Below are 25266 nucleotides of genomic sequence, written 5' to 3' on the forward strand. Positions count from 1 at the left end.
GTACTGATATGTACATGGGTTAAATCTTGCCACTCTCAGAAGAATAGCAGTAGCTGTAATGCTGCTCCCCTTGGGCTATTGTGGCTACATGTGAAAGCTCTAAGTAGGAAAAAATACAAAGCTCTTTCCAGGTGTCTGAAATTGCTATAGTTGCATATGAAGGCTCTTTACTTATTAAAGATGTGGATAGTTTATGGCCTGCTCTTTCAAAGGGTTTGCAGTTCCCTTAGGTGAAAAATAGGAAGACATAAAATCAATTTTTTTTTCTATCAGCAGACCAGAGCCCTTTGAAATGTACTTCAGAGTGGGATTGCTGCAGTCCAGCACATGGCTTGCAGCTTTCTGAACATTGGAGCAAGGACTGCAAAGAGCCAAGCGAGACAGTGGGTGTATGTTTAGATGTTTGAGGCAGCAAATATCTTGATAATTGAATGGATAGGAGAACAGGAGTAACCCGGGGTCTGAATAAGTCTTCCATGGTGTCTTTTGCCGTCCTAGGCTGTGTCTGGCATGTCGTGGCAGGAGTCAGTCAACACCAGCCTGGTGCTACCTCTGCTCAACTCATTGGAGCAAAATGGTCTGAAGTGTTTACATTTGTTTGTGGTTTGCTTAATTAGAGCAGAACTTGGCACTTGTCATTGTAAACAGTGCTGGGGGAGCTGCTGCTGCCCAGGGCAGGAATGGCAAGAATGTGAAATGTGGGACTTGGACTGACAGCAAACCCATCTGTGGGCTGAAATTGTGCTTTAGGGGCCACGTTCTGTGGTCAGGAATGTGCACTTGTAGTGTACATTTATTGGGTCCTAAAGCTAAACAAGAATTCTGTAATATATAATTAAGTGGTATCAACTAGAAGCAAAATAATGGAGCTGGAGACTGCTTGGTTTGGGCTGGGCAGATGAGGTGAGGTGCCGTGCCAGGAGTGATTGTGGCTTTTTGGGGGAATGATCAAGTGCCAAAGGCTGGGTCTGTTTTACCTGTCTTAGGTTAAAACTGACCCTGTTACTGGGAGATGGTTCTTTCCTGGTTTGGGTCCTGGAAACATGGGCCCTCCCAAAGCACAGGGAGCATCTGGCATTTGGTTCAGATCACACTTGGACTTTGTTTTTTTTTTCCCAAGCTGGCTAAGCACAGGAAGGTGGCTCTGTTTCTTCTTTCAGCTGTTAGAAAATAAAGCTTGTGAAGTGTCTGCATTTAGAGACAGTTGTTTCTTATGTTGCTCCAGATCAAATGCCAGCACTTTGCAGGCCCTTTGGAAGGGGATCTCTCCTCAAATCAGGAATTTTCTGAGGGTGCACCGGACACAGATGGGAGGTTGTCTGTCCTTTCACTCCACCTACAGGCTGATACCATATAGTGTTTAAAGCTGATATAATTTCCTTGTGCTGGAATTTGCATTGATGTTCTCAAACCATCACAAGTTACAGGTTACCAATACAACTGCTTGTAAAATTAGATCTGCAGACAATGTGTGTGAGAGAGAAATATGTTAATTAAAAAGAGAACAGTGTTGCTAAATACTAACTGCTTCTCAAAGCAGCTTCCCCAGGTGATCTAAGATACACACATTCATTTTATGTAATGAACACTTTCAAAATGAAGGACTTCTTGGTAACATGGACATCACAACTTTCTCATTTTCACTTTCCCATAGCTGCAGATGTGGAGCAGATGAGTTCTTCCTCTCCTGTCCTTCCTGTGAACTCCATGGGCAGTAAGTACCCCTTTTCTTGCCACATGTGATGAGGTGAGATAATCCAGAGATAAAAATCCATGCTTCAAAGTTGAGACTTTTAGAAGTTAAAGCAAATTCTTACTCCTGGAGGCAGGGATTCTTGTACCTGGTAGCTATTGAGGTCTTTCTCACAGCAATTCTCAATTCAGAATTCTTTCTTCTTGCTCCATCTAGTGGCATGTGCTGTGTCCAAGGACCAGAGACATTTTCTAGGTTATAAGCCACTAGATGGCAACGAGTTCTTGTCCGACAGGGGTAAATCCAAAAGAGTTCTGCCCAAAATAGAGGGATGAGCTCTCTGCCAATTTCTCATTTAAAGCGACTTTTCATTTAATTTTTTGGAAACTCTCTGGACTTTTCAAATGTGGCAGATTCTTAACTGATATCTCATTTAAGAAATAATGCTCAGATGTTCAGAACTGCTAACAACCTTCCACAGTCAGGACGCTGCACTTTCCACCCATAGCATTTTGCTGATGGAATTTTACTTACTTTTATTGGAGAATTTTGAAGCTTTGGAGAGCTGTGGTTCATTTGCAGTGGGAATGTTAGTCCTCCCTTTATAGTGAGAATTCCATTCATGTAGAATGAATGTATAGTAGGCTAAGAGCTGCAAATATGCACATTTATTTGTGGATTATTAAAGTACACTTCTGTAAGCACCTAGAGAGGTGTTCATGTGGCTGGTCACTTTTATACAGAAATGGGTAATTTCACACACATTTATGGAATCATTTAAGTTGTTGTTTAGACACACATGTAGCTGATGAAAATGTTGATTAACATTCTGTTGAACCCTCATAGGCTGGCATACCTTTAGATTTGCTGCATTGAGGCACCTCATATATTAAAAGATTTTAAAACAAATCTCAATTTTCCACCTCAGGGTGTATCTGCCAAATGCTAAAAGTAAAGCTGTCTAACATGAATTGAATTACCCTCTTTTCTTTTATAAAACTGTGTATTACTGCTAGTCTGAATTTGTCTAGCTACAGCATTCTTGTCTGTGTTACCTTTTGCTAAACTGCAAACTGCTTGTCAAACTTGTGTGCCCTGTGACGAGATTTATATAAACTGTTGATAAAATAAACTGAGCTCCTCGAGTTCCTTTGCTGTCTTCCTGTCTTTTGATCACCCCTCAGCCCCGGTGCCAGGGTGTGGGCAGGCTGGTGGGCTGCTGGGGCTGTGCTGGAGGGTCCAGCTGGGCACCAAGGTGCTCAGCACCATCCCGATGGGTCTGTCCTGGCTGATGTCCGGGGCAGGCAGTTCTGTGGAGTGGCAGCTCTGGCAGGGAGTGGAACAGTTGGTGCCAGAAACATCTGAAACTTCCCAAGCATGGGGTTTAAAAAATTCTGAACATATCTGCTAACCTGGCCCCTCCTGTTAAGTTTTTCCTCCTGCTGTCTCATTACCAAACATGATTAAAGCAAAAAACATGAGGATTTTCACAACAGAGTAGAAAGCTAAATTCTTAGGCTTATCTGTGCATGCAGAGCGTTTAAGATCTGTGGAGTGTCTGCCTGAGCCTTCTGCTTGCCATGCAGACAGGGGTGGCCCCTTTGCTGTAGCTTTTCCTGTTTGTCTGAAATGTCTGAGCTATTGCAGTGAATTATTTTCACATTTCCTTGCAGCAAAGATGAACACCTCTGTCAGGACTTCCGTGGTTTGTATTTTTATACAGATGTATGTAGGGAAAGCCAGTAGGCTGCAATGTCTGTTGAAAATAATATACAAGTGTGTTGTACATCATGTAAGATGCCACTGGAAAAAAAATTCTAATTGTGCACCCTCACTTTTTTAATGTGTCTTCCAAACATGCTGACAGATTTGAAATTTGAAAGGTGTAATGTCAAGCTGCATTGAAAGCAAGTCATTTCTCTAGGTTTTGTAATATTTAAACAATCCAGTGGGCATGTTGTCAGACTGTTCACATTTATTACTGCAGTACATTTTCCGTATTGAGCTACCATTGGCATAGCCCTGCCCTGTGCCCTCACTGCTGGGCAGCACTGGAATACTTCAGGTGACTTTTCTCTTGGCTGTCTGGTCCGCAGTTTGCATTCATTGATCAGTGAGTTGATAGAAATGAAAACCCACCGACAGCAATGAATGTTGAGTGCAGCCATTACGTGCTGCAGATGCTCAGTGCTGCTCCTGCTCCCGGGGTCTCCTGTGGGCTGGCTGGGGATGCAGGCTCCTTCCCCTCAGGACAGACGGATAGCTCGGGGCTCCTTGTAACCCTGGGGACTTTTGGAAAGTCCACTTGCAGAGGCAGAGCAGTGGAAAACCATTCTTTTGTTTGAAAACTACATTGAAATATGATGTAAATTGCCTTTTTTGTAAGGGTGATTTGTTTTGCTTGGTTACTCCACTTATATTACAGATTCTTTCTGCCAGAAATATGTTTTGTAGTTTATGGTTCTTGACTGTATACTGTGAGGGCTTGAAAACAGTGCATTCACTGAGCAGTCCCTGTTTGTGCATTTAAATTATCTTCCAAAAATTCTCAAGAAGCAGATAGTCCTCAAACTCGATGAGGGCTGGGCCTCATCCCAGAAGTATTCACGTTATACCAGTGTAAGAGACATCTTGCTTAAAAGCAGTTGTCATGTCCTCATTGAGCCTCCTTCTTGGCTATCAAAGGAGCTTCTACAGCATCCTCATGACTCCTGAGGGAGCCACTGCTGTTGAGAAGTGGTTTATCACTTCGAGCCACCATTTCAGATCGTGAACTTTAGTGTGGGTCAGGATTCTGAGACCTCCTTTGTGGTAGGAAGGCTCTGATGCTGTATGTAGCTATCAGCTGAACCACCTTCTAATGCTTTGACAGACCTGCTTTAGTACTTTAATTCCACTCAAATAGAAGGTACAAGCAGAAAAAGTTTTCCTGGTTGCAAAGCAACAGCCTGAGTCTCAGGAGCAGCTGGACCTTGCTGGGAGGGAGCGGGTCCCTGGCCAGCCTCCCCGATGAGCAGCTGCTGAAACCAAGCACAGGTTCCTGTCAGCAAATGAGCTGACATTCCAGAGCTTTTTCCAGCCAAGCTCAAGTTGCCAGCCCAAATGGAAAGGAGGTTTCCCTCCTGATCTGGCCTGTATTCTGCTATTTTGAACATATACCATGCTCAGATTTGTTTCCAAGTACACCATATGGTGTGGATATGTTGCTGCCATTGCTCTCAGATACTTTGTTATGCAGAAATTCTGCTCGGGTATAAAGGTTTGTGGGTTTTTTGTTTGGTTTTTCTTTTTAAAGAGAAAACAAGCACTTATTTTGGGGAAGGTAGAAGAACTGGAGAAACTCAGCCTCTGTAGCTCTTAATATAATCTGTAAATCACGACCTGTTAATGGCAACCATATGTGAAAAACTATGAAGGTTCAAGCTTTCCATGTAACAGAGGGTTTGTGATAAACCTCAAGGTACAGTCAACGGTCGATGGTTTTTTCTAATTCTCAAACTCACCGACAGCGTTGAATGTTCACTGAAGCTATCCAAAGATGGTGGTGGGACATGCACTGTACAGATTTTCCATGCATATGTTTTCCATAGACTAGTGGAAACACTGCTGAGGACTGCACATTCTTTATTGTAAAGTTTTAAACTGCAAGTATTTTAATTACGAAATGGAACCATGAGGACTAATGAATCACAGAAGTGTAACACTACAGTCCTGGATGCTAAGTTGACTTAGTGTTTCTTAGAACTGCTTTGAAGAGATCTGAATTGCAGTCCTGAAAAAGCCATTCCTCCTGTGGCTATGCAGCTACACTAAGGGTGTTTATGTGTCAGATTTCTTTATAAAGTTGAGTTAAAAAAATTGAGTGAGAGTGGGATGGGGATCAGTCTCAATGCCTCTTCAGTCACTCGATTCCACTGGGATTAACCTGACCCTAGAATGTTTTGCTTGTTGCCTGTGGCTGGGGTGATGCTTCCAGCCTGGTGGGCAGGCAGCACAAAATACTCTTCACCCCATTTTCTCTCCCCACTGCTCACTCACTTGTGGGGTGCTCTGAGCTGCTGAGATGTTATGGCCCTGGTAGAAAGGGAGATTTATTCTCTTTAAGTCTCCATATTGCATCTAATTATCCTCACTTTTTCTACCTGGCTTGCATTATTTGAGAGAGGAATTACTTCCAGCTTGTTGTTAAAAGTGAAATCTGCTGCTCTGAAACAACTGCTGTGAGTGCAGCCTACAGAACTTGGGGGGGGGGGGAATCATCTGTCCCTTTTAAATGCTGGAGACTTGCTTTTAATTCAGAGTATTTTCTCATGTTGTAGGGACTGTTAAGTATCTGGATATCCTGAGCTGACACATGTAACTTAACAGTAAGTGTATTGTCTAATGAAGTACTCGAAACAATCTACTATACTGAATAAGCTGTTTGAGAGATGAGCTCACTCCCAGAATAGTTTGTAGTCTGCACTTAATAAATGGGCTGATTTTAATGGGATCATTAAACACCAACTGACAATAAAAATCAAAAGAATTATCTGAAAATTAGCCTCACCTTTTTCTTGCCATCTTTTTGGAGTAGGAGCTGGTGGAAAGAACAAAGAAAACTTGAATTAATAACAGGCAATGCTCAGCCTTCAGTGTTGAGTGTCCCAGTGTGAAGGGGGACAACATGTGGGTATAACATAAATCAAGGAAAATAAGTTCAAGTCAAGCATGAAATTTTTGTTTTAACAAACCAAAACTGTGTGTTTATATTTAAACTAGATTGCAAGAGATGTTTTTCTCTCAGTTCACTACTGCTTCCTCCCTTCCTACCTCTGCTCACCTGCCACTTGCTCACTCCCATTGTCTCATTTCACAATCGGAGAGAATTTCTTCTGAATGTTAAAACCAAACTGTACATGTTATGTATCCTGGCTGCACATGCCTTCTCTCTTGCATAGTTCTCCATCAGCTAGATTTTTGGACAGATTCCGAAATGATAAAATAGTTTTCTGGAAACAATGTGGCTGGGCAGTATGAGCAAAGCTGGGCTGGACAGATGAGATCTTCACGATCATTCTAGTGCTAGAAGTTTTATCCCCAGAGCTGCAGGCAAAAATACACATTTTCTTTTCACTCTCCAAGCCCTTTCTCTTGGGGGGTGTGTGTGTATGAATACATACATATGTATGTACCCCTATAGTGTAAGGAAACTCAGGATTATCCTGTTATAGAGCAAGCCACCTGGAAGCTACAGCAGTGAGAGCTGCCAGGGCAGAGATGGGATCGTTCTTCCCTGCAGTTCAGGCACTTTCTCCTCTTTTGTGTTTGTCTGTGTCTTATCACACAACAGGTCATGTCATTTTTTTTCATCTATTGTCTTCCCTGTTTTGCTTGTCTATTGAAAACATTGTCTTTATGCTTAATGGAAGCCCTGGCAGTGGGGAGCAAAGCACCTGAAACAGACAGCTTTGATCCAGGGGAGCTGAGGGCAGTCACAGCTGCCTGAGCCCCCTGTATGACAACTTCTGTTCATTTTTCTTGCATTAGCATAGCAGAACTGGTAAGATGCTACTGAGGTTCTTTTATGTACTGCGTAGTTTGTTCTGACACACCTCAAAAACTGTGCACTGCACCCTCACTTTGTTTCTTTTCACCTAGGAACCACTGAAGCCAGCCCATAGCTGTTGCCACCTCTGTTGTTTTATTATTATTTATATATTTATATATATATAATATATATATTTATATATATTTATTATTATTTATATATATTTATTTATATATATATTATTATTATATATGCTTTATTATTATTTTCTGTGGTGGAAAAAGCATTAGGTGGACATAACATCTTCCTTAGTTGCTGGAGGCAGCCAAGGACATGGATCTATGTGAGCTCTGCACATGGGTCACCCTGGGAACTGGGCTCCCTGGGTGTGGGCAGTGCAGTAGTTGGCTCAAGGAGCTACTGGGTTGCTGAAGTAGAACTTTACAATGAAAATATTGTAGATTCAGAGCACACAGGGTTTTCTTTCAACTTACCAGTGGGAAAAATGAGTTTCTGTATGGAGGAAATGGTTTCCTCAAAATATGCACCCAAAGCCTGAAACAGAGGTTAACCTGTTAATTTTCTGAAATATGGGACAGGCTTTAGTTTTGTGGATGTTTCTGGTACTCTGTTTGTGGTGCCTGAACAATTCTTACACCCCAATTCAATCATTCTATTAGTGCCTCACAATAAGGCTTTTATTTATAGCAGGGCAGGAATCCTAACGGCACTGCCCTCAAGTGCCACTAAATAAATTTAACATCTGCATCTGGCAGAAAAACAGCTCTGCTCCCCTCCAGCCCCCAGCTGCGGCTCGGGAGGGAGCGGGCACCCCCCTGGACATGGGGACTGAGACTGCTCAGCACTGGGCACAGTGCCTGCCCTCAGCCAGCCATGCAAACGCCATGTGAGTCCTGTAACGAGCTTTAATTGTACTATAGAAATGTGTTTTCTTTATAGATGTAAATGGCTTCAGCAGTGTAAGCATGCAAATCCACCTTGAGGAGACAATGGGGAGACATGAGGCTGTAATCACTGGCAGCATTTTTAGTTATTGCTCTTGTTTCATTGAAATCTGGGTGAGCATCTAAGTAGCAATGCTATTCCCAAACATTTTAGATCCAGAAATCTCCTACATTTAGCATTGGAGAGAATTTTTTTTCCTTAGCCCTCCAAAAGCTCCTTGGACTGCTACTTGACAATTCTTGGGACTACATGAAATCTGGGGACAAAGTGTGACCAGTCTGTTCCATTTGCCCTTTCAGACTTTAGTGCTGTGATGGTGAGCCTAGAGAAAATAAATGCAGAGCTCCTCTGGAACTTGTGAGAAATGCAATTGATACTAGTTTCCTGTGATTTATGGAGGACTTATCAGTTATTTTTATCTCATTTTGACTTGACAAGCTTGCTTGTGGATGCAGCGTACCCTAGACTTTTGTACCGTGCTTGAATTAATACCGCATGACAACTTAAACTGGTATGATACAAATTTGCTGTGGCAAATGTTAAAAGGATTTAAAAATGACAAATGGGAAGGTCTCAGTCTAATTCGGAGTGAGAACTTGATCAAGTTGGTGTATTCTTAGAGTAACTCCCGTGTCCTAAATCATTGATGTTTTAGGCATAGGAGAAACATAGTGTTAGATGTTAGCAGGTTTGGGGTTTTTAGATTGAAAAGTGACACAAATGTGGATCTTTGTAGCTAAGTCGAGCACAAATGAAAGCTTCAGTACAGGCAAGTACAAAGTTACATGTTTGGGACCAGGGAACATGGACCCTGTGTGAACAGAAATGCCCCTCTGGTATGAGGTGGTACTCGCTGTGGTTGATCGTGTTTGCAACAAAATAAATTGCAATAGACAATTCCTTGTTCTTGGAAAATATTGGACTAAATCTCAAGTGATTTTAGCAGAAAAAATTATTTTGGTTTTGATTGGTTTTTCTTAACATATTTTAAAATAAGAGATCTATATCTGAATGTTCTTGCAATCTGACATCCCAGGTTGAGTAACGAGATGCACCCCCAATTTTTAAAGCACTTCTCTGAACTCTTTCCAAGCCATTGAAGTAAACTATTGTATTCTTAAAACAAAATCTGTTTTACCTTTCTAGAACAAACACATGAGCTCTCAGAATTGAACCCTGGGTCTCCTGCTAAAAGAAGTATTTGTCAAATATGCTTGTGGCTGGGCTGGAAGACCTGGCCATGGTCTGGAGCTCCCTTGCTGACCCACTTACTCAGGGCTGATCACACTGGATTAACCTCCAGCCTGCAAGCTGGGCTCCAGAGTTGTTTGTGTGTCTGATCCCTTGCACAGAATGTTGCAAGACCTGCCTGCCTCTTCACCATACTTTCCAAAGGACTAAGTACAATTTCACCCAAACAAAGTGGGGAGGAGATAAGGAGCCCCTCCAGGACTGCACCCTGTGGGGATGGCTCTGGAGCAAGCTGTGCTTACGAGCTATTGGTACCTGCACTGCACATGGAACAAAAAGTATCTCAGCCCAGGATGTCTTAATAATTGTGTATCTTCATCTCACTGCACAGAACTTCAGAAATTGTCTGTTTTGGAAAAAAACCAAACCAAACAAACAACAAAACAAACTACCTTGATGGTTGGAGTCACTATTGGATTGTAGCTGTAGGCTGCAATCAATAAAGCAGTTGCAACTCTAACATAAAATCAAAACAGTGGCTAATGGGTGCCTGGAGAAACTTGCATATTTCCTACTAATCATCTCCTGTCTTCCAGACATTTTTCAGCACACACAGACTCCTGGAGACAGGCTTCTCTGCATTCAGCAACCACGAATGCATTTTTCTTTTCATGAATTTGCACAGCTTCTCTGTGAACAGTTCTCTCCAAGTTTTTTTAACATTTGTTACCGTGAAGATTGCTGTCTCTGTTAGGTTGTTTTTAACAGAGGAATCTCAGGTGTCCTCCTAGTGAATTGCTGCAGTTGTCCTAACCCTAACCCCACACTTGTAATACTGGGTAAGCAGTTTCTGTAGATACAGATAAACATTTTCCCTTTTGGTGTATCAAACATGCTTCAAATTCTTAATCACTGAAATGCTGCATTGCTTGAGACCTGGGATGCTTTGTATTTATTACTGATGAATTCAGGATAAGTGCTGCTTCAGAAGATTCTCCTGATGGCTCTTCTTGGCTGGCAACTCTGTGCCTGTGTCAAGATCAAAACCATTTCCTGGTAGCTGTGAACTCAGGCACAGTTCCTGTGTCTCGGCTTCAGCAAGGAGAGAGATGATCCTAACTACATATGATTCTATTACTGAGTTTTCTGCCTTCTAGCATTCTGGAAATTGCTGGCGCAGTCATCAGTATGACAGCCTTCACAGATTTAGTTTTTCTGTTGCAGAAAATTGCCTTTTGCTGGGAGATCAGGACTCGCAGAGCTTGGCCAGTGTCTTTCAGGGTAGGGAGGGCAGAAAATGCTCTGTTCTCATCCTGGTCAGACTGAGATTCCCTTCTTAATGTTTCTGAAATACATCACATAGCTGGAGATGATAGCATTAGAAAGTATCCTGTTTTTTGGCTCTGATGAGCCAGGGTATGATGCAAGCCTGCACTGTGTGGGCTCCCCCTGGGTGCGAAGCTGCCCTGGGGAGGGACCTGACAAGGAATCACTTTAATTTCTCAGTTTGAGATGCTGAGGAAATGCCCAGGACCTGAATGTGCAACTGACAAAGAGGGAAATATACCTTGCCAAGCAATCAGAAATGAGAGATATTTATGTCATTCTTATGGCCTGATCTTTATACTGAAAGGTGATCCCAGCTGGAGAAGGTCCATTCCTGCAGCTCCAGACCAGTGCCATGACCCCCCTGGCCACACACCCATCACAAGGAACAATTTAAAAACCAGCTTTTTTTATACACTAGCTGGGACTTTTGCCTGACTGGAATATTAGCAGTTCTTTCTGGGTAAAGCTTGGGATATCAGCTGGGGAAGCAGCATGGAAGGGGAGGGATCAGAAGAAGGATTTGCTTTTCATAATCATGATGTCTCTCCCCGATTCATTGATAACTGTCCCTTTGAAGATAATTCCTTTCTTTTTTTCAGCTTTATAGTCCAACAACTCTCATTTGGCAGGCTTCGAGACTGGGAGTTCTCAAAAGAAACACCTCTAAAATCTGCCTCGTGGTTCCATTTTGGCAGCATGGTACCTCTGGGCCAATGTTCTGCTGCTGTCTCGTAAGGCTCCATTTCGTGATACACTGAGTATGATAAAGATTTTCCTTCCAATAACTGTAAATAACTGAAGCAAAGAAAATGATGTGAGCAGGATAAAAAGATCTGAACTGCCACATCTTTCTAGCTGTTCTGCAGGTGTTAACGTTTAAAACCAGTATCTTCAAAGGCTCTTGTAGAACAACTAAGTATGACTTGGGGGGCAAAAAAGGCACTTCCTTATATCAGGTTACCAGGCAAATACTCAGTTTGAAGAAAAACTCCCTCCCTCCCCCCTACATCTATTTAATTTCTTTGCTTTTGTGTGCTTTTAAATATTGGATAGATGTGGATATAACCCCCAGGTGAGCAGAACTCAAGCCGTTCTTTTCTGAATTATACATTTAGCTGATTTAAATGCAGACATCATGTGAAACAAAAAAGAGAAAATGTACTTATGTTCATTTAGAAGAATGATCTTTGGATAACGTCACCCAAATATTCCTGGGTTTTTATCTTGCCTATAAAATAAATTGGTCCCAGTGTGCTGCAAGATGCACATAAAAGTTTGAATATGAAAGTAGCATAAAATTCAGATGGGTTGGTAGAACTGGCTTTAGAATTTTGAAAAAAATAGAACAGATTTACTAAGTATTATTTATGAGGGAGTAACATACTGGAGATTTTAATCTGCAGATCTCAATCTACTGGCACCCTTTTTGTGTGTATTCTTTTCTATCGCTGTTTGATTGTGTTACCTACATTTTGTCCTGGGGTGTGATGAGAACACAACTGTTGTGGATGTGTGTTACACCACAGCTCTCTCAGCAGGATAAGCCACAGAGACTGGTGATTATGATAATTCTAAAATTTGGTTGGCGTACGTTGTTTGAATTGCAGATTCAGCAATCACTTCATTAATTTTACAGTTTCCTTTTCACGCCAAACTCACTGGTGTTTAGAAAATATTTTCTAATATTTTATGATACACCTTCTCCCCTTCCCTCTCCCAAATGCTTGCACCCACAAGCTGGTGTGTTTGCCTGATCTATAGCTCAGTAATTGCTTTCTAACCGGAACAATTAAGAGCTCTGAGAGGAGAGGAGATTTGTCATAACATGTTCCAAATGGAAATCTGCTTTTGTGTGGTTCCAGAACGGCAACCCAGAAAGCACAGGTGGCTATACTGCAAGAGTGTCAAAATTCAGATGGCAAAATCTTTCTACTCAATAAGTAACCACCAGGGGCTGAGGAGGGGTGTCTGGCTCTGCTCTCAGGCTGAGCAACCCAGACCCTCCTTGCAGGGCACAGCAAAGCTCTCACAGATGATTCCAGTGGAATAGCCTTGCTCTGCTCAGATATTTCAGTAGGTTCGTCATTTCCAAAGCAAACTGCAGAAATATTGCGTCTATCCACTGGTTACTGGAGGAAAAAATGAATTAAATAGGGCAAACAAAGCTGAAGCTAAGCTATTATGTATTTCAGATTGCCCACTATTTGGCATGTGGACCAAATGCTTTAGATTATAAGGCATAAGCCTTTCAGAACCTTAAGTTATTTTAAAATTAAATGGATGACAGCCACAGGTCTGCTATATGGATTTGATTTTCTTTGTATCTTAGCAGAAGTAGTAAGCAACGTCTGTAAGTATCTAACAAAGCTATTTTCTGCTATTATGGAGAGGTTTAGTATGAGAAACAGCACTGAGACAGTACCACATTTTCAATAAAACAAATTGAACAGATTCTCAGAAATCTAGGTCACAGTAACAGATGACCTATACATGGTCCTAGTTTTTGATGCAACTGTCTAATCTGCTCTGAGAGTACTAACCAGACATCATTCCTAATTGACCTTGATATTCAGTGAACAGAAAGAAAGCTAAAGCCACATGATATTTAAATCTTTAGCAGAAAAAATATACGGCAAACTTGAACACGTTCTGTTTTATAACTAGAACCTGAATCTGACACGTGAACCTTGCCTGCAAACACGTTGATCACCTTAAAAATCTGGATTTAAGGCTCCATCTAAAGAAATACATCTGAATACAAATAGCCACTGGTAACATCAGTACCAGGGAGCTCTCACATGCCCTGTACAGCCAGATTTTGTCACACACCTGCCCTGTGACGTTCCCTCATTCCCCTGGAGTGGTGGATTCAGCTGCAGCCCAGGCTCTGGTCCCCAGGGCAGGGTGGACGTGGGACCTCCTGACCCTCAGGCACAGCCTTGCCTGCAGCTGCCTGTGGGGGCATAACATGGGAGCCTGGGAATATCCCAGGGATAGGCAGACCTGGTGCCTTTGGTACAGACCAGGCTGGTCCCTTTTGTCTGTGACATTGGAGTTGAGATGTCACATTATTTCCAGAAGACACTGAGGGCTTTCTGCATGTGTGGAAAGATAGTGTGTCCTGCTGAGCTAAGGGAAATGTGTGGGCTGCCAGCAAGCCCCAAGAAACTTAGCAGCAAAGACCTGAATGCTTATGTGAAAAGATACTTTTCAAGACAACTATAAACTGGTTTAGGTGACCAATGGGAGAATCATAAAACGTAGCACAGGAATGTTTTGACTTGATAACCTGTCCTTTGCTGGACCTTGCCAGCTCTGCTTCCTGCACTGACTGTCACTTCTGAGGTCCCTCTCACCCAGCCCTGAAGCACCCATCAGACCATGCAGATGATGGCTCCTGGGCATGAAAAACCCTTGTGAGCAGCTGGGGTGAGCTGGTGGCAGTGTCCCAGTGGGGAGACATCTCAGAGCACTGTGTGCAACCCAAAGGTGGAGAGAGTGAGGCAATGAGGATGGGCAGTGCCCTGCCACCAAGCAGGCAGGACTCCTGTTCCCAACCTTACTGCAGTATTAATTTACGTGTTTTTAGGTGGCAGGATTAATTGTTAAGGCAGAAGGGTTCTGGTACTGAGATGCAGCACTTCAGCACACTCAGAACGTGCAGGTTTATGCAGTGGTCACTGATGGTACTTGTGTGAATTCCTTTGTGTTACAGGCAGCTGCTGGCAGGTCATGCTATTTTCAGGCAGTATAGGGAAAGTAAGAGTGACTGAAGTCTATTTAAAAAGGTGATGTCATCAGTCTGTATGTCTGTGTTGCTTCTTACAACCCAGGCTTTTATGTTGTCTGTAATGAAAAAACACCCGGTTGCTGTCTTCTGAGTTCCTAACATTTGAAACTTCTGAGTGATATGGATCAATACTGTGGTTTTGGAACAATTACAGCATCTGCTGGCTATTATTGAGATAAAATGAAATTCTTAGGATTCCACATTTTTTTGTTAAATTGCCAAGTCTGTTGCTAGATTTCAGCGTACCTGATGCATTTTTATTGGCAACTAACCCTGCAATGCAATGCTCTGCATTAGAGGTCACATTATAGATGCCTTGGTCTTCTGCAACTTCTAAATCTATCAGTGGTTAACAGGTTTCTTCTTTTTTGTCAGTTTTCATTAACTTTCTGTTGGAATAGCTGTAAGTGGAGTTGGGAAAGCTGGCTTTTGAGTTATCTGTAATTTCCCTGTGCAATTAAAAAAACCCAACAAAACAGAACAACAAACTAAAAAAACCCCAGACCCCATGAGAACAGCCATCCTCATCCTTACATGTGTGATGCGATTATTCCCATGTCCAGGCTGAGTATGCAGATGTTTATGGGGGCAGGTTATGCCCAGACATTCCTTTTATGGCTATTTTGATTAGGCAGAAGCTCTTTTTGCCAACCACTAATGGTCTATTTTCCATTCAGATATGCTTAATAGGTATTCAAACCCTTAAGACCCAATTGCAAGGTCAGAATTTAACTTTCCAGTACATATTTTCTTTTGGGCAGCACTTTGAAGAGGTAGGTTTTAAAATCAGCCTCCAGATGAATACCAAGTGTTAGCAGTCCTAGAGATACCAGAAAAAGGTTGCTGTATTTTAAGAATACCATAGTATTGAATCTAAAAGTGGTTTGTAGGTAGAGCCATCGCCATCCTTAAATTGCATTAAAATAATCCATAACAGTTTTGTTCAAAGGCTTATTTTAGTCAAGTCCTTCTGGGTTTATAAATACCAGCAAGAAGAAAAAAAATCAAAATAGCATGATTGTAATCTAGCCTGATTCTTATCATCTCAGTTTTACTGAGAAGTAATACACCCAAGCCATTGTACTACATCAGAAAGAGAATTCAAGGAAATTATATAATTTTTCAGACAAAACCAACTCCTGTAAAAAGTAATTTATATTTCTAATGTTCTGGAATAGCAGCTGAAAATATGAGCTGGCCCTTTACATACATGTGTTTTGTTAATCTTACAAGTAGCACCTTAGAGAGGATTTCACTTTAAAAAAAAAAATGGTGATGTTTTAGTCACCCAGTCTTTTTTTGGCCTGTCTCTCAAAGGAGCAATGGAATCAAGTCCATTATCTGCCTAAGAGGCTTGAGCAGAACATCAGCAAGATCTGCTCGGGTATCTCCTGGGTGCCTGGAGAGATGGACCTGTTTTTCTCACTTTAAAATTTTCCCCTTTTTTGGAGTTCACAAGGATTGCGTTGATAAAATATGCTCAAGGGCAGGAATCAGCCCAACCTTTGTGTTCTGCGGGTTACGATGTTGGTACCTCAGCAGCTCAGAGGAGGGCAGAGCTCACACTGCAGGGTGTCACAGCTCCATGGCATTGGGTTTGGGATTTTCCCGGGTGGAGAAGAGAGCCAAGTCATTCCTGGTGGGGACACCTGCCCTAACGCCTCTGTGAATGCCAAGAGTGCCAATCCCCTGCTGGACCGGGTATCTCACCTGGCACTAAGTTAGTTGGGTAGGCAAGATTTATGGAAAAAAAACGGAAAATGAGGAGGAAGAGCCCCAACCTCCCTGCCATTGGGGTGAGGATTGAACTGACTTCCGCCGTGGGGCCGAGGCAGGCGCGCAGCGAGGGGCTGGCTTTTCGTCTCACCAACCTGCTGGTTGGATTCCTAATCTCAATAATTTCTGCTCATTGGCTCCAATCAGTGGATTAAAGCCCAGTCTCAGAGGAGTTCTCATTTTAACTGGAGACTGGGGGGAAAGTAGGGAAAACAGGAGGTACCAGACACTGAACGCTTTTGCATTTGGTTTTCTTATTTATTTTGGTATTTGCCAAGTTGACACAACTGGGTAATGTCCTACACAGCTGATGCAGGGAGTAAATTTTCTAAACCTTTTCTGATGAAACCAGCTGCCCAGCCTGGTCCCTCACAGCCCTCAGAACTTGAAGTCTGTTCCACCATCACACCTCGGGCTGGGAATCAGCTGCCTCAGGAACTGATCTCCGCTTTTTTATAAACACTTGGAGGCTTTCTGTCCACAGAATTATTTTTCATTTCAATTCCCCACCCCACCATGAATTAAAATCTCCAGCCAGATCAGGCTTCTGCCTTCCAGACACGAGGCAGCCACCCCAGCTGAAAAGCCAACCATATTGACTTCATGATTTTATGTACTGTGACAATAAAGCTTTTTATGATGTTCTAGGTGGTTAAAAATGGCAGTAAGGAGCTCTTAAACATGGCACAGTCATGTTGCTCTTCTGAACCGGCAGACCTGCCAAGAGTGCATCAAAAGCTGTAATTTCCTGTGCAGTGAAGCCCCTGTCTCTGCTGCCTCCAGCTTTGTGTCCCAGGGCTTGTGCCTGTGTGCTAACAAATCTCTATTGTCCGGCGGGGCGAATAGTGGCTGGGACCAAAGAATTGCTGTCTGGTTTCTATTCAAATCCAGGTAGTCAGAGATATGAATGGAGTTTCTGGAACAGCCATGTGAATAACCTCTGCCCAGCGCCTGCCCGGCGGGTCCTGCCCGGCGCCTTGGCTGCCCGCAGCACCACGCTTGGAAATGCACTTTTCATCCTCCTCGTGGCTTTTGATGCTTAATTAAAACTTTTAAAAATATGCTATCTGGCATTCCTGGGCAAAACAAGGAGGGGGGAAAATAACTTTAGCAAAGTTGTTGAGGAATTCTAGCCAGAGCTTTTTTTTTTTTTTTAAAAAAAAAGAGTTGGTTTTGCTAAGAAACCGGGCAAGAAAAGTTGAGGAAAAATTATTTTCGTCCAACATACCAGATTTGTAAGTGGATGTTGACCGAGTCTTTTATTGTACACAGGACCCTGTGCAAGCGTCACACTTAAAAACTGCAGATGGTCTGGCGAGCAAATACATTGATTTCTTTTGGAATAAGTTAGGAGAGAAATTTCTGCTTTAAATACCGCAAACCGGGGTTTCTTTTCACTGGCATTTTATTTATTTATTTATTTGCAATTAATATGAAATAAACTAAGGCTGAGCACCGCCTGCACAGCCAGAGAACTAAACCCCGCAGACTCGGGGCTCTCTTTGCTCTCACGACAACTATCGCTAAAGCAGTCGTAGGTCGCGCTATCGCTCCGCAGGTGTCACCGGAGGGGGACCGAGCCACCCGGGGGTGGCGGGGCGAGACAAAAGAGGGGGACCCGAGAACGGGATGCGGGGGGGATCTCTCCCTCTTTCTGCGTCCCCGCCCCGCGGCAGCAGCGCCCGGTACCGCCGAGTCCTTCGGTGGTACCGGGCGCTGCTGCCGTGGGGCGGGGACGCCTTGTCTGGGGGCTGCCCCCCTCCTTTTTGTCCCCGTCTGGCTCAGTTCCTCCCCGCCAGCCCTCAGGCGACACGCGTGTCTGGTTACCGACCCGCAACCCGGGAGCAAACTTCCAGAGCTGGGGAATCGCTCGAGTTTCCCTTATCTTCCCCCCCCCTCCTTTCCCCTCCCTCCCGTCCCCCCCGTCCCAGCCCCCCCCCCAAGCTATGTTACATTAGCAAATGTGCCTATCGAGGTTGGTTTTTTTTTTAATATAAAAGAAAAAATTTTAAAAAGCGCTTCTGTTCGGAGAACAAAGGAGCACGTGCAGAAATGAGACTGGAAAAAAAAATAATTACGTTTCCCTGACATCGCAGGGCGGCCCCAGCTCCCCCCCACCCATTCCCGCCAGCGTTCCCTCTTCACCAGCCGTTAATCGCAATTAACGCCTTACCTGGCGGGGCGCGCGCTCCCGGCGACGGCTCCGCGCTCGGCTCCCTCCCCAAAAAAAGGAAAAAAAAAAAAAAAAGAAAAAAAAAAGAAAAGGAAAAGAAAAAAAACAAGAAACCAACAAAACAAAAAAATTACAATAACAACACACGTATGCACAAAAAAAAAGAAAAAAAAAGAAAAAAAAAAAAAAGTTGGTGCAGGCAGGACCCGCAGCTCGGGCGCGGCCCCGCTCTCTCCCCGGCGCTGCCCCCGCGGCCGCCGCCCCCCGCCCGCTATATAGGGCCCAGATGACGGGCAGGGGCGCAGCCGGTCACGTGCGCCAGGCGCCGACACTGATTGGTTCTCTCGCCGCGGGGTCGCCTCCTGATTGGTCCGTGCCCGCGCACCGGAGGGTCCCCCCGTGCACCCCCCTTCCCCGCCGGCGGGGCGCGGGCTGCGGTCGGGGCCGCTTGTTTGGGTGTCGGCGTCGGGGCCGTCTGGGGAGCCCGCTGCCCCCCGCGCCCTCCCCTCAGCCATCCGGGTGTTATTTGATACCGACATCTCACAATGGGGTGCGGTACACCCCGAAACGAACCCCCGGGATAGACACCGAACCGCCGCACCGATCGCCGAGCTGGACTGGCCCCGCTGCCTGGTCCCGGTTGGGCGCTGTCACCACTGCCCTGTCACACGGAACCTCCCGGGAGAGGCTGGACCCGGCCCCCTTGTCAGACGGGCCTGCTGGCCTCTGCTCCCCCTCCCCAGGACCTTCGGACCTGGGGGGTTATTTCTGGGCCACCGGGAACCCCTGTGTGTCGTGGCCCGGTTCGGGACGTGAGCGCGGTTTCCGTGTGTCTAACGTGGGACCGCACCGTGAGCATCCCGAGGGGCAGCAATGGGAGCCGGCGGGGTCCCAGCGCTGGTGAGGGCACGGTGGGTGCTGCAGAAGATGGCGGGTGTGGGACAGCACCCACCATCTCCTCACCGAACTGCCCCGAACCGCGGGCAGCACCGGGGCAGCTTCCCGATGTTCTGCTGGGAGCGGCCCCGGAACAGCAACGCTCTCCATGTTTATTGCAGGGCAGAAATAAACCGCCTTTGAGTGTGTTCTGGAATGAGACCACCTGATGATAAATGAATTCCACTGACGTGCTGGTTTTGGTGGTTTTAGACTAACAAAACTCAAAGCTGCTCCCACAGACTTGTCTGTCACCTCTCCCTGGGCTGGAACAGTGAAGTGAGACACCCGGCTGTCTCTGGAATATGGAGTTGCATAACGAGGATGCGCTGACTTTGGTGAAACGTTTTCAGTGAGGATGTAAGGCCATGGGGAGAAGTTAAAGTGCTTGTTCCATTTTCTCCTCCAAGCTCTTTCCCAGTCGTTTTAGTCTTCTTTCTCTGCCTGTTTTCAGTCGCTGACCTTTCTTTCTTTGAGGACGTTTTGACCAAAGTACTGGCCACCTTCTTTGGAGTGGAGGTTGGACTAGATGGTTCCCAAGGTCTCTCCCAACCTGTGACACAAGGTGACACAAGCTGCAGGTGACTGCTGGCAGGAAGGTGCTGCAGCAATAACACAGCTCATGCTCCTCTGTTGATGTGGTGGAACTTGGGTCTCTTTGAGCACTGTCAGTCACATCCTAATGCCAGCTTTGGGACACAGAAGGAGGAGGGCTGGGCCAGAGGGCCCTTCTGGGTGTTCTGGACATGGATTACTATAGGATGACCTCAAGGGCTGGCTGAATGCAGGGAAAACAAAATGAACAAACAAATGTCAGTTACATGGAACATCCAAAAGGAAGCAATTAGGAAAAAAAAAAAAAAAAAGGAGGTTAGTATGCTGCTTTAGTGGTGACCCAGACTTGTATCAGTGTCACACAGCTGCCACTGATGTGGATGAACAGGTTCCCACCTCCTCATCATGAGTGTGAAGGAGATAGCTCATATCTGCTGTCCATTCTGCCCACAATAACCATTCTGGTACCTTCTCTGGTTTCCAGACAGCTTCCTTCTCTCTCTGCTTTCAAAGATTATCTTTTGCTCCTTGAGCCACTTGACAATTCTTCTAAAATGTAGTCAATCCTCTTGTTAAAATATTTGTTCCTGTGCAGACTGGGCTATGAGTGTGCCTCTAAGTGGTCAGCTGTGGGTCACAGTGGCTGAAAAGCACACAATATTTGATCCTTTCCTCTGAACCATAAGAGCATTGGTGGGTTGGTCTTCACAAGCCATCTGAATAGCAATTGAGCTTTAGGAGATTGTACAGCCCCCTGCTTGTGGCTTCATGGACCTACTGTACTTCCCAGCTTTGTATGCTGTCCAGATAATGAGATCTTTCAAGGTAATACCCTTGTGCTGGCTGTTAATGATTTGTTCTTAAGATTTGCTTTAAAAAAAAAAGCAAGTGGGACAATTTTTTTTGGAAAACACTGAAGTCTTTATCCTAGATTAAGTTCCAGCCTACTGCTCTAGCCCAGTACATTAGGAATCCTGAATTAGGGGTGACTTCCTGCTGTCTGCCTAGTACAAGGTTGTGATAATTTTAAAACTTTAGTAACTAAGAGTCAGAAGCCCTTGGGTAAATCAATTTTAAACATTTGCAGAAATCACATGAAAGTGCCCAAATATGAGATGTTAGGGTTTAGAAAAAGTAATAATGTTTTGCCACAGTGTTTAAACACAATGCTGCCCCAGTCTTCAGATACCTCTTTCTGTCTCCCATGTTCAGATGGTTAAGATGCTTTAATATTTTGAGGCTTGTCCTAACTACATTGCTCTTTGTCAAAGCCCTATGTGCTGTTCCATTGGATGTACATCGTGATTACTAAATGAGAATTGTGTTTCACTAAAGCTGTGGAAAACATTGCTTCCTGTTGGGAGATGAACTGCTGGAGCAGTCGTGGAGAACGAGTTCCCCAGGCAAGGGCACCGCAGCCGGGGCCGTTCTGCTGCGTCTGTTCCTGTGAGCCAGAGCTGGGCCCTGCAGGACCCTGTCACTTCTGACGGTGCTGGGAAGGGGAGGAGGTGAGGGGGTTGACCCTTAAGCCATTTTACAATATTGAAATCAACTTCGACTTATGTTTTGCTGCATAAAATTTACCCAGGTCTCAAGGAAAAACCAAAGAGGCAGCTGAATGAGAGGCGATCCCCGCACTCCCTTGTGCTGCTCACGGTTATTCTTGTGTCTCGCTGGCAGTTCCTGTCCTGCAGAAAGACCAGCACTTCTCTCTACTCTAAACTTGCTCCTGCAGTCAAGGGTTGTGCTGTGTCTGAATTACTGCTGCTCAGTTTGGGGTGGAAATGTCTCCCCTTTGCCTGTGTGGTGCAAGGTCCTGGTCATTATGTTCCCTTGGCCTTCGTTTCTGAGGAGTGTGAATTAAGTCGTGCAAAACCAAACCCCATGGTGAGCGAGTGAGCAGGTTCTGGCTCTGATGGTGGAACCACCACCCTGCCCCTTCCCCAGCCCGTGCAGACCCACCAGCTCATCTCCTCCCTGCTGCTGTCCCCCTGCCTTTCCTTGGGAAATGGGAATGTGTCTATTGTCAGGTTCATTCAGACAAGATTGTAAAGCAAATTATTTAAGAATAGTTTTGAAAAAGTTAATTTGGGTCAAAGAGGGATTAACTGAGAAAATTGTTTCTACTTGTACATCCTTCTAAGAAGAAAGCAAGGGAAAGCTTCAAAATAAACCTTGTTGAGCCCATTTTTTGGAGTTATTCTCTGTGTGCTCTGTCCTTTAGCTTTCATTACTTAAATCCATCTGACTTGATGAGGAAGGAAGGAGATTCAGTTTGAGAGCAAATTCAAAGTGAAAAGATTTGGCCAGTGACATGATGAAAGGGATAAGTGTAGGTAGAATGGGATTAAACAGGAGTATTCTGGATATTGAATGCATGGTCCAGAGGCCTTTACTTTAACACTGGTTACAATTATATTTGTATCAAACTTTGTATCTCTTTTGTGTGAAAAGTACACAAGGAATTTTTTTTTTTTAATCAGCAATAAACTGAGATAGAAATTGATGGATAGAATTGAGAGAAATTTGTGGAGACTCAATGCAAAACTTGAGCAGCATGAGGGGGAGACTGTGTCAGGAAGGGTGCTTGGATTTGGAGGGGGCAACCTGACAGGGTGGCAGCAGCTCACAGCTACAGCCTTCCACCTGGTTCATCATCGACAGCAATCGATTTGAATCTTGCTTTTCTGTTCATTTACCTGCAAAACCTCAGCTGAAAAAAAAAAATAGCCTTTAAAAGTGGAATTACACTGGTCTTCCAAAGTATTCCCCTTCGCTGCCACTAAAACATATCTGCAACACTGAGAGTTAGGGAGTAGGTGGAATTCTCTCACTTGAGAACTAAGCAAGAAGGAAAAATAAAGGCATAAGAGCAAAGCTAAGTAACAAGTCAGTGGAAGAGCCAGAAATGGGGTCTGCTAACTCTGTGCTTGTATTTGTTTTTTAGGTTATGCTGCCAGTATTAATAACAAAAGAATTGGCTTAGTTTCCACATTTCAGCAATGAAAAATGCATGTCTGTATTCTTGTAATCAGGGGAGCACTTGTACTCCGGGAGAGGCACGCTGCAGGTTAGCACTCTGGCAGGGTCCCTGTGGCTGTCTTTTTCTCGGTGGCTGTCACCTTCCGTAGTCATCAAGTGGATAAAGAATTTTTGTCATGCTGCTTCATGAATGAAGGCTGTGCTCTTAAAGAGCATAAGAATTAGCTGTGAAGTATGCATTATCACAAAGCCCACGATGATGTTGAAAACCCTAAAAAAATGAAATATACTTTCCCTCCATTTTCTGTTTTCTCTTATCAGGACTCTGACGAGGTACAGAGTCTGGTTTTAGTTTGTCATGCTTTTTTTTTTTTTTTTTTTTTTTTTCCCTGACTGCTGCTAAAATGCTTGGGATTGTGGAGATCTACCAGCCCTTTGCTTTTAGAATCATTCAAAAACCTTCCATTTAGAAACCATTCTGATATCTTGGTGGGTTTTTTCTTCTTCGTCTTTTTTTAACTACTAAGGAAATTTGCATGAAAATGGAATCATTGTTTCTGAAGAGTTCCATCTGCTCCTGCTGCTTATTCTGTAGCTGAAGTCATAATCCTCTGTTTGTGAAATTTCCCATTGAAGAGATTTTTGGCTTGTTATAGTTTCAGCAAAATTTCAGAACAGAGGAAATATAGATGCTTTACCTAAGAACAAAAAAAAAAAAAAAAAAAAAAAAGAGAGAGAGAGAGAGGGAGAGAGAAAAAGAAAAAGAAAAAAGCCTTGAGATGACATCAGAGCTTTGGGTGCATCTGCAGCCAGCACAGCGGCTCTGTGGGGACAGGGTGAGCGGGCAATGGGACAGGGAAAGAGGTGGCCAAGGCTGGGCTGGGCAAATGCCTTTCCTCCCAGTGCTGGAGCTCTGGTGTGGGGTACTGAAGGAAGAGCACCTTTCTGGTTGGCTCAGTGTATTAGTATTTGTCTTGGTTGCAGTCAAAGAGCAGGGTTGATTTGGGGTCACCTGGATGCTCCAGCTGGCTCGAGAGGAATGGGCAAAGTCCCTTTAAAAGAGCTGTGGGCAGATGGAAACAGCCCTGCTCCTTGTGAGCAGCCAGGAGGATCCCTCGGCTGGGTATTGGTTCAGTCACTCTGATCCAAAGGAACATTCTGCAAATGAGAACAGGGTTTGTTGTTGTTTTTGTTTTAATTCCAGCTGTTCCCAGGGTTTATGTGTGTTACATACCTTTCTGTGTAATGCCACGCTCATGTGTGCCTGCCTGTAAACACCAAACACATTCTTCCAGCTGAAGCAGTAGGAAATGGAGAATCCTGTGGGCTGGGAGGTGACGCTTGTCCTGCCAGGACCTCTTGTCGCTATGCAGAAATGCTGCAGGAAAGTGGGTCAGGGTGAGCGGTGCCGGAGCAGCCGCAGCCCAGCGCAGAGGGTGAGGGCTCTGTCGTGCCAGGCGGGCAGCAGGTCACCCAAGGGACCTGCATGTGGCTGCCGTGAGCCCAAGATGTGTTCTGAGACAGTTACTGACCTCATTTTCCATCCTCATTTACAGGATTGTTTTCTGCACCACGTGCAGGATTCGTGGAAAATGTTGCATATGCATGAGCTAGGCTGTGCTTTAGAGGAGGTAATACACAGTTCTGCCTGGGAAAAACAATTTATTTTAAGCATTTGGCATTTTCTCTGTTAATTACATCCTGGTATGCACACCTACCCTGTGTGCAGTACCTGTTCTTGAGGGCTGCCCTCTTCACCCTTCTCTCTGTCAGCCTTCATCTCTGCAAACTGGACTAACACACCACTTCTGCTCACCCTTTGCCCTTCTGTGTGTGATGGCTGTAATGGCATGTTCCTGCTTTTCCCAGGGAATGCCATGTGCTCACTCACTCCAGCTGTGGAGAGGAGTCAGTGGGCCATGTCGAGCACCATCCCCTGGACACCCGCTGGCTGCCCCTGCAGGTCCCTTGCTCTGCTGTTTCAGCTTCTCCCTGTCTTTTGGCTGCTGGACTCCCTACACTTCTTAAAACCTCTCCATGGTTTATCCCTTCACAGGAGTTGGCTCCTGTTGGTTGCTGGTCCTCAGCCCTGCCTGCAGCTCAGGTGTAACTTTTAACAGTTTTTCAACCTTGTCTTCAAATCATATATATAATTTACCTCTTCAGAAACAAAGGGTAGCTGATATCAACAAAACTGCTTTGCATGCAGTTGTGCTTTGTAAGCTCCACAGGAAATACCCTTAGCTAAACAAAGTCATAATTACATGCAGCCTCCCACCTCTGTTCTCTCCCTGTTCTGTACCCAGGCAGTGCTCAAGTACCAGTGACCTAGGAAAATTGTCTCA

At 44.5% G+C, this 25266-nt stretch overlaps 1 protein-coding gene across 2 annotated transcripts in view; it reads left to right on the forward strand.

Annotated features, from left to right (window-relative positions):
• NR6A1 (nuclear receptor subfamily 6 group A member 1) overlaps positions 1-25266 on the forward strand; it is a 66066-nt gene that overhangs the window by 11747 nt on the left and 29053 nt on the right. For both annotated transcript variants that reach the window (XM_030461474.1, XM_030461475.1), the window contains exon 2: positions 1655-1714. In XM_030461474.1, the coding sequence (XP_030317334.1) occupies positions 1655-1714 (60 nt within the window). The remainder of the gene's footprint in view (positions 1-1654; positions 1715-25266) is intronic.

Source organism: Calypte anna, chromosome 17 (genome assembly GCF_003957555.1).
Source record: "Calypte anna isolate BGI_N300 chromosome 17, bCalAnn1_v1.p, whole genome shotgun sequence".
In the NCBI taxonomy this organism is placed as follows: Eukaryota; Metazoa; Chordata; class Aves; order Apodiformes; family Trochilidae; genus Calypte; species Calypte anna.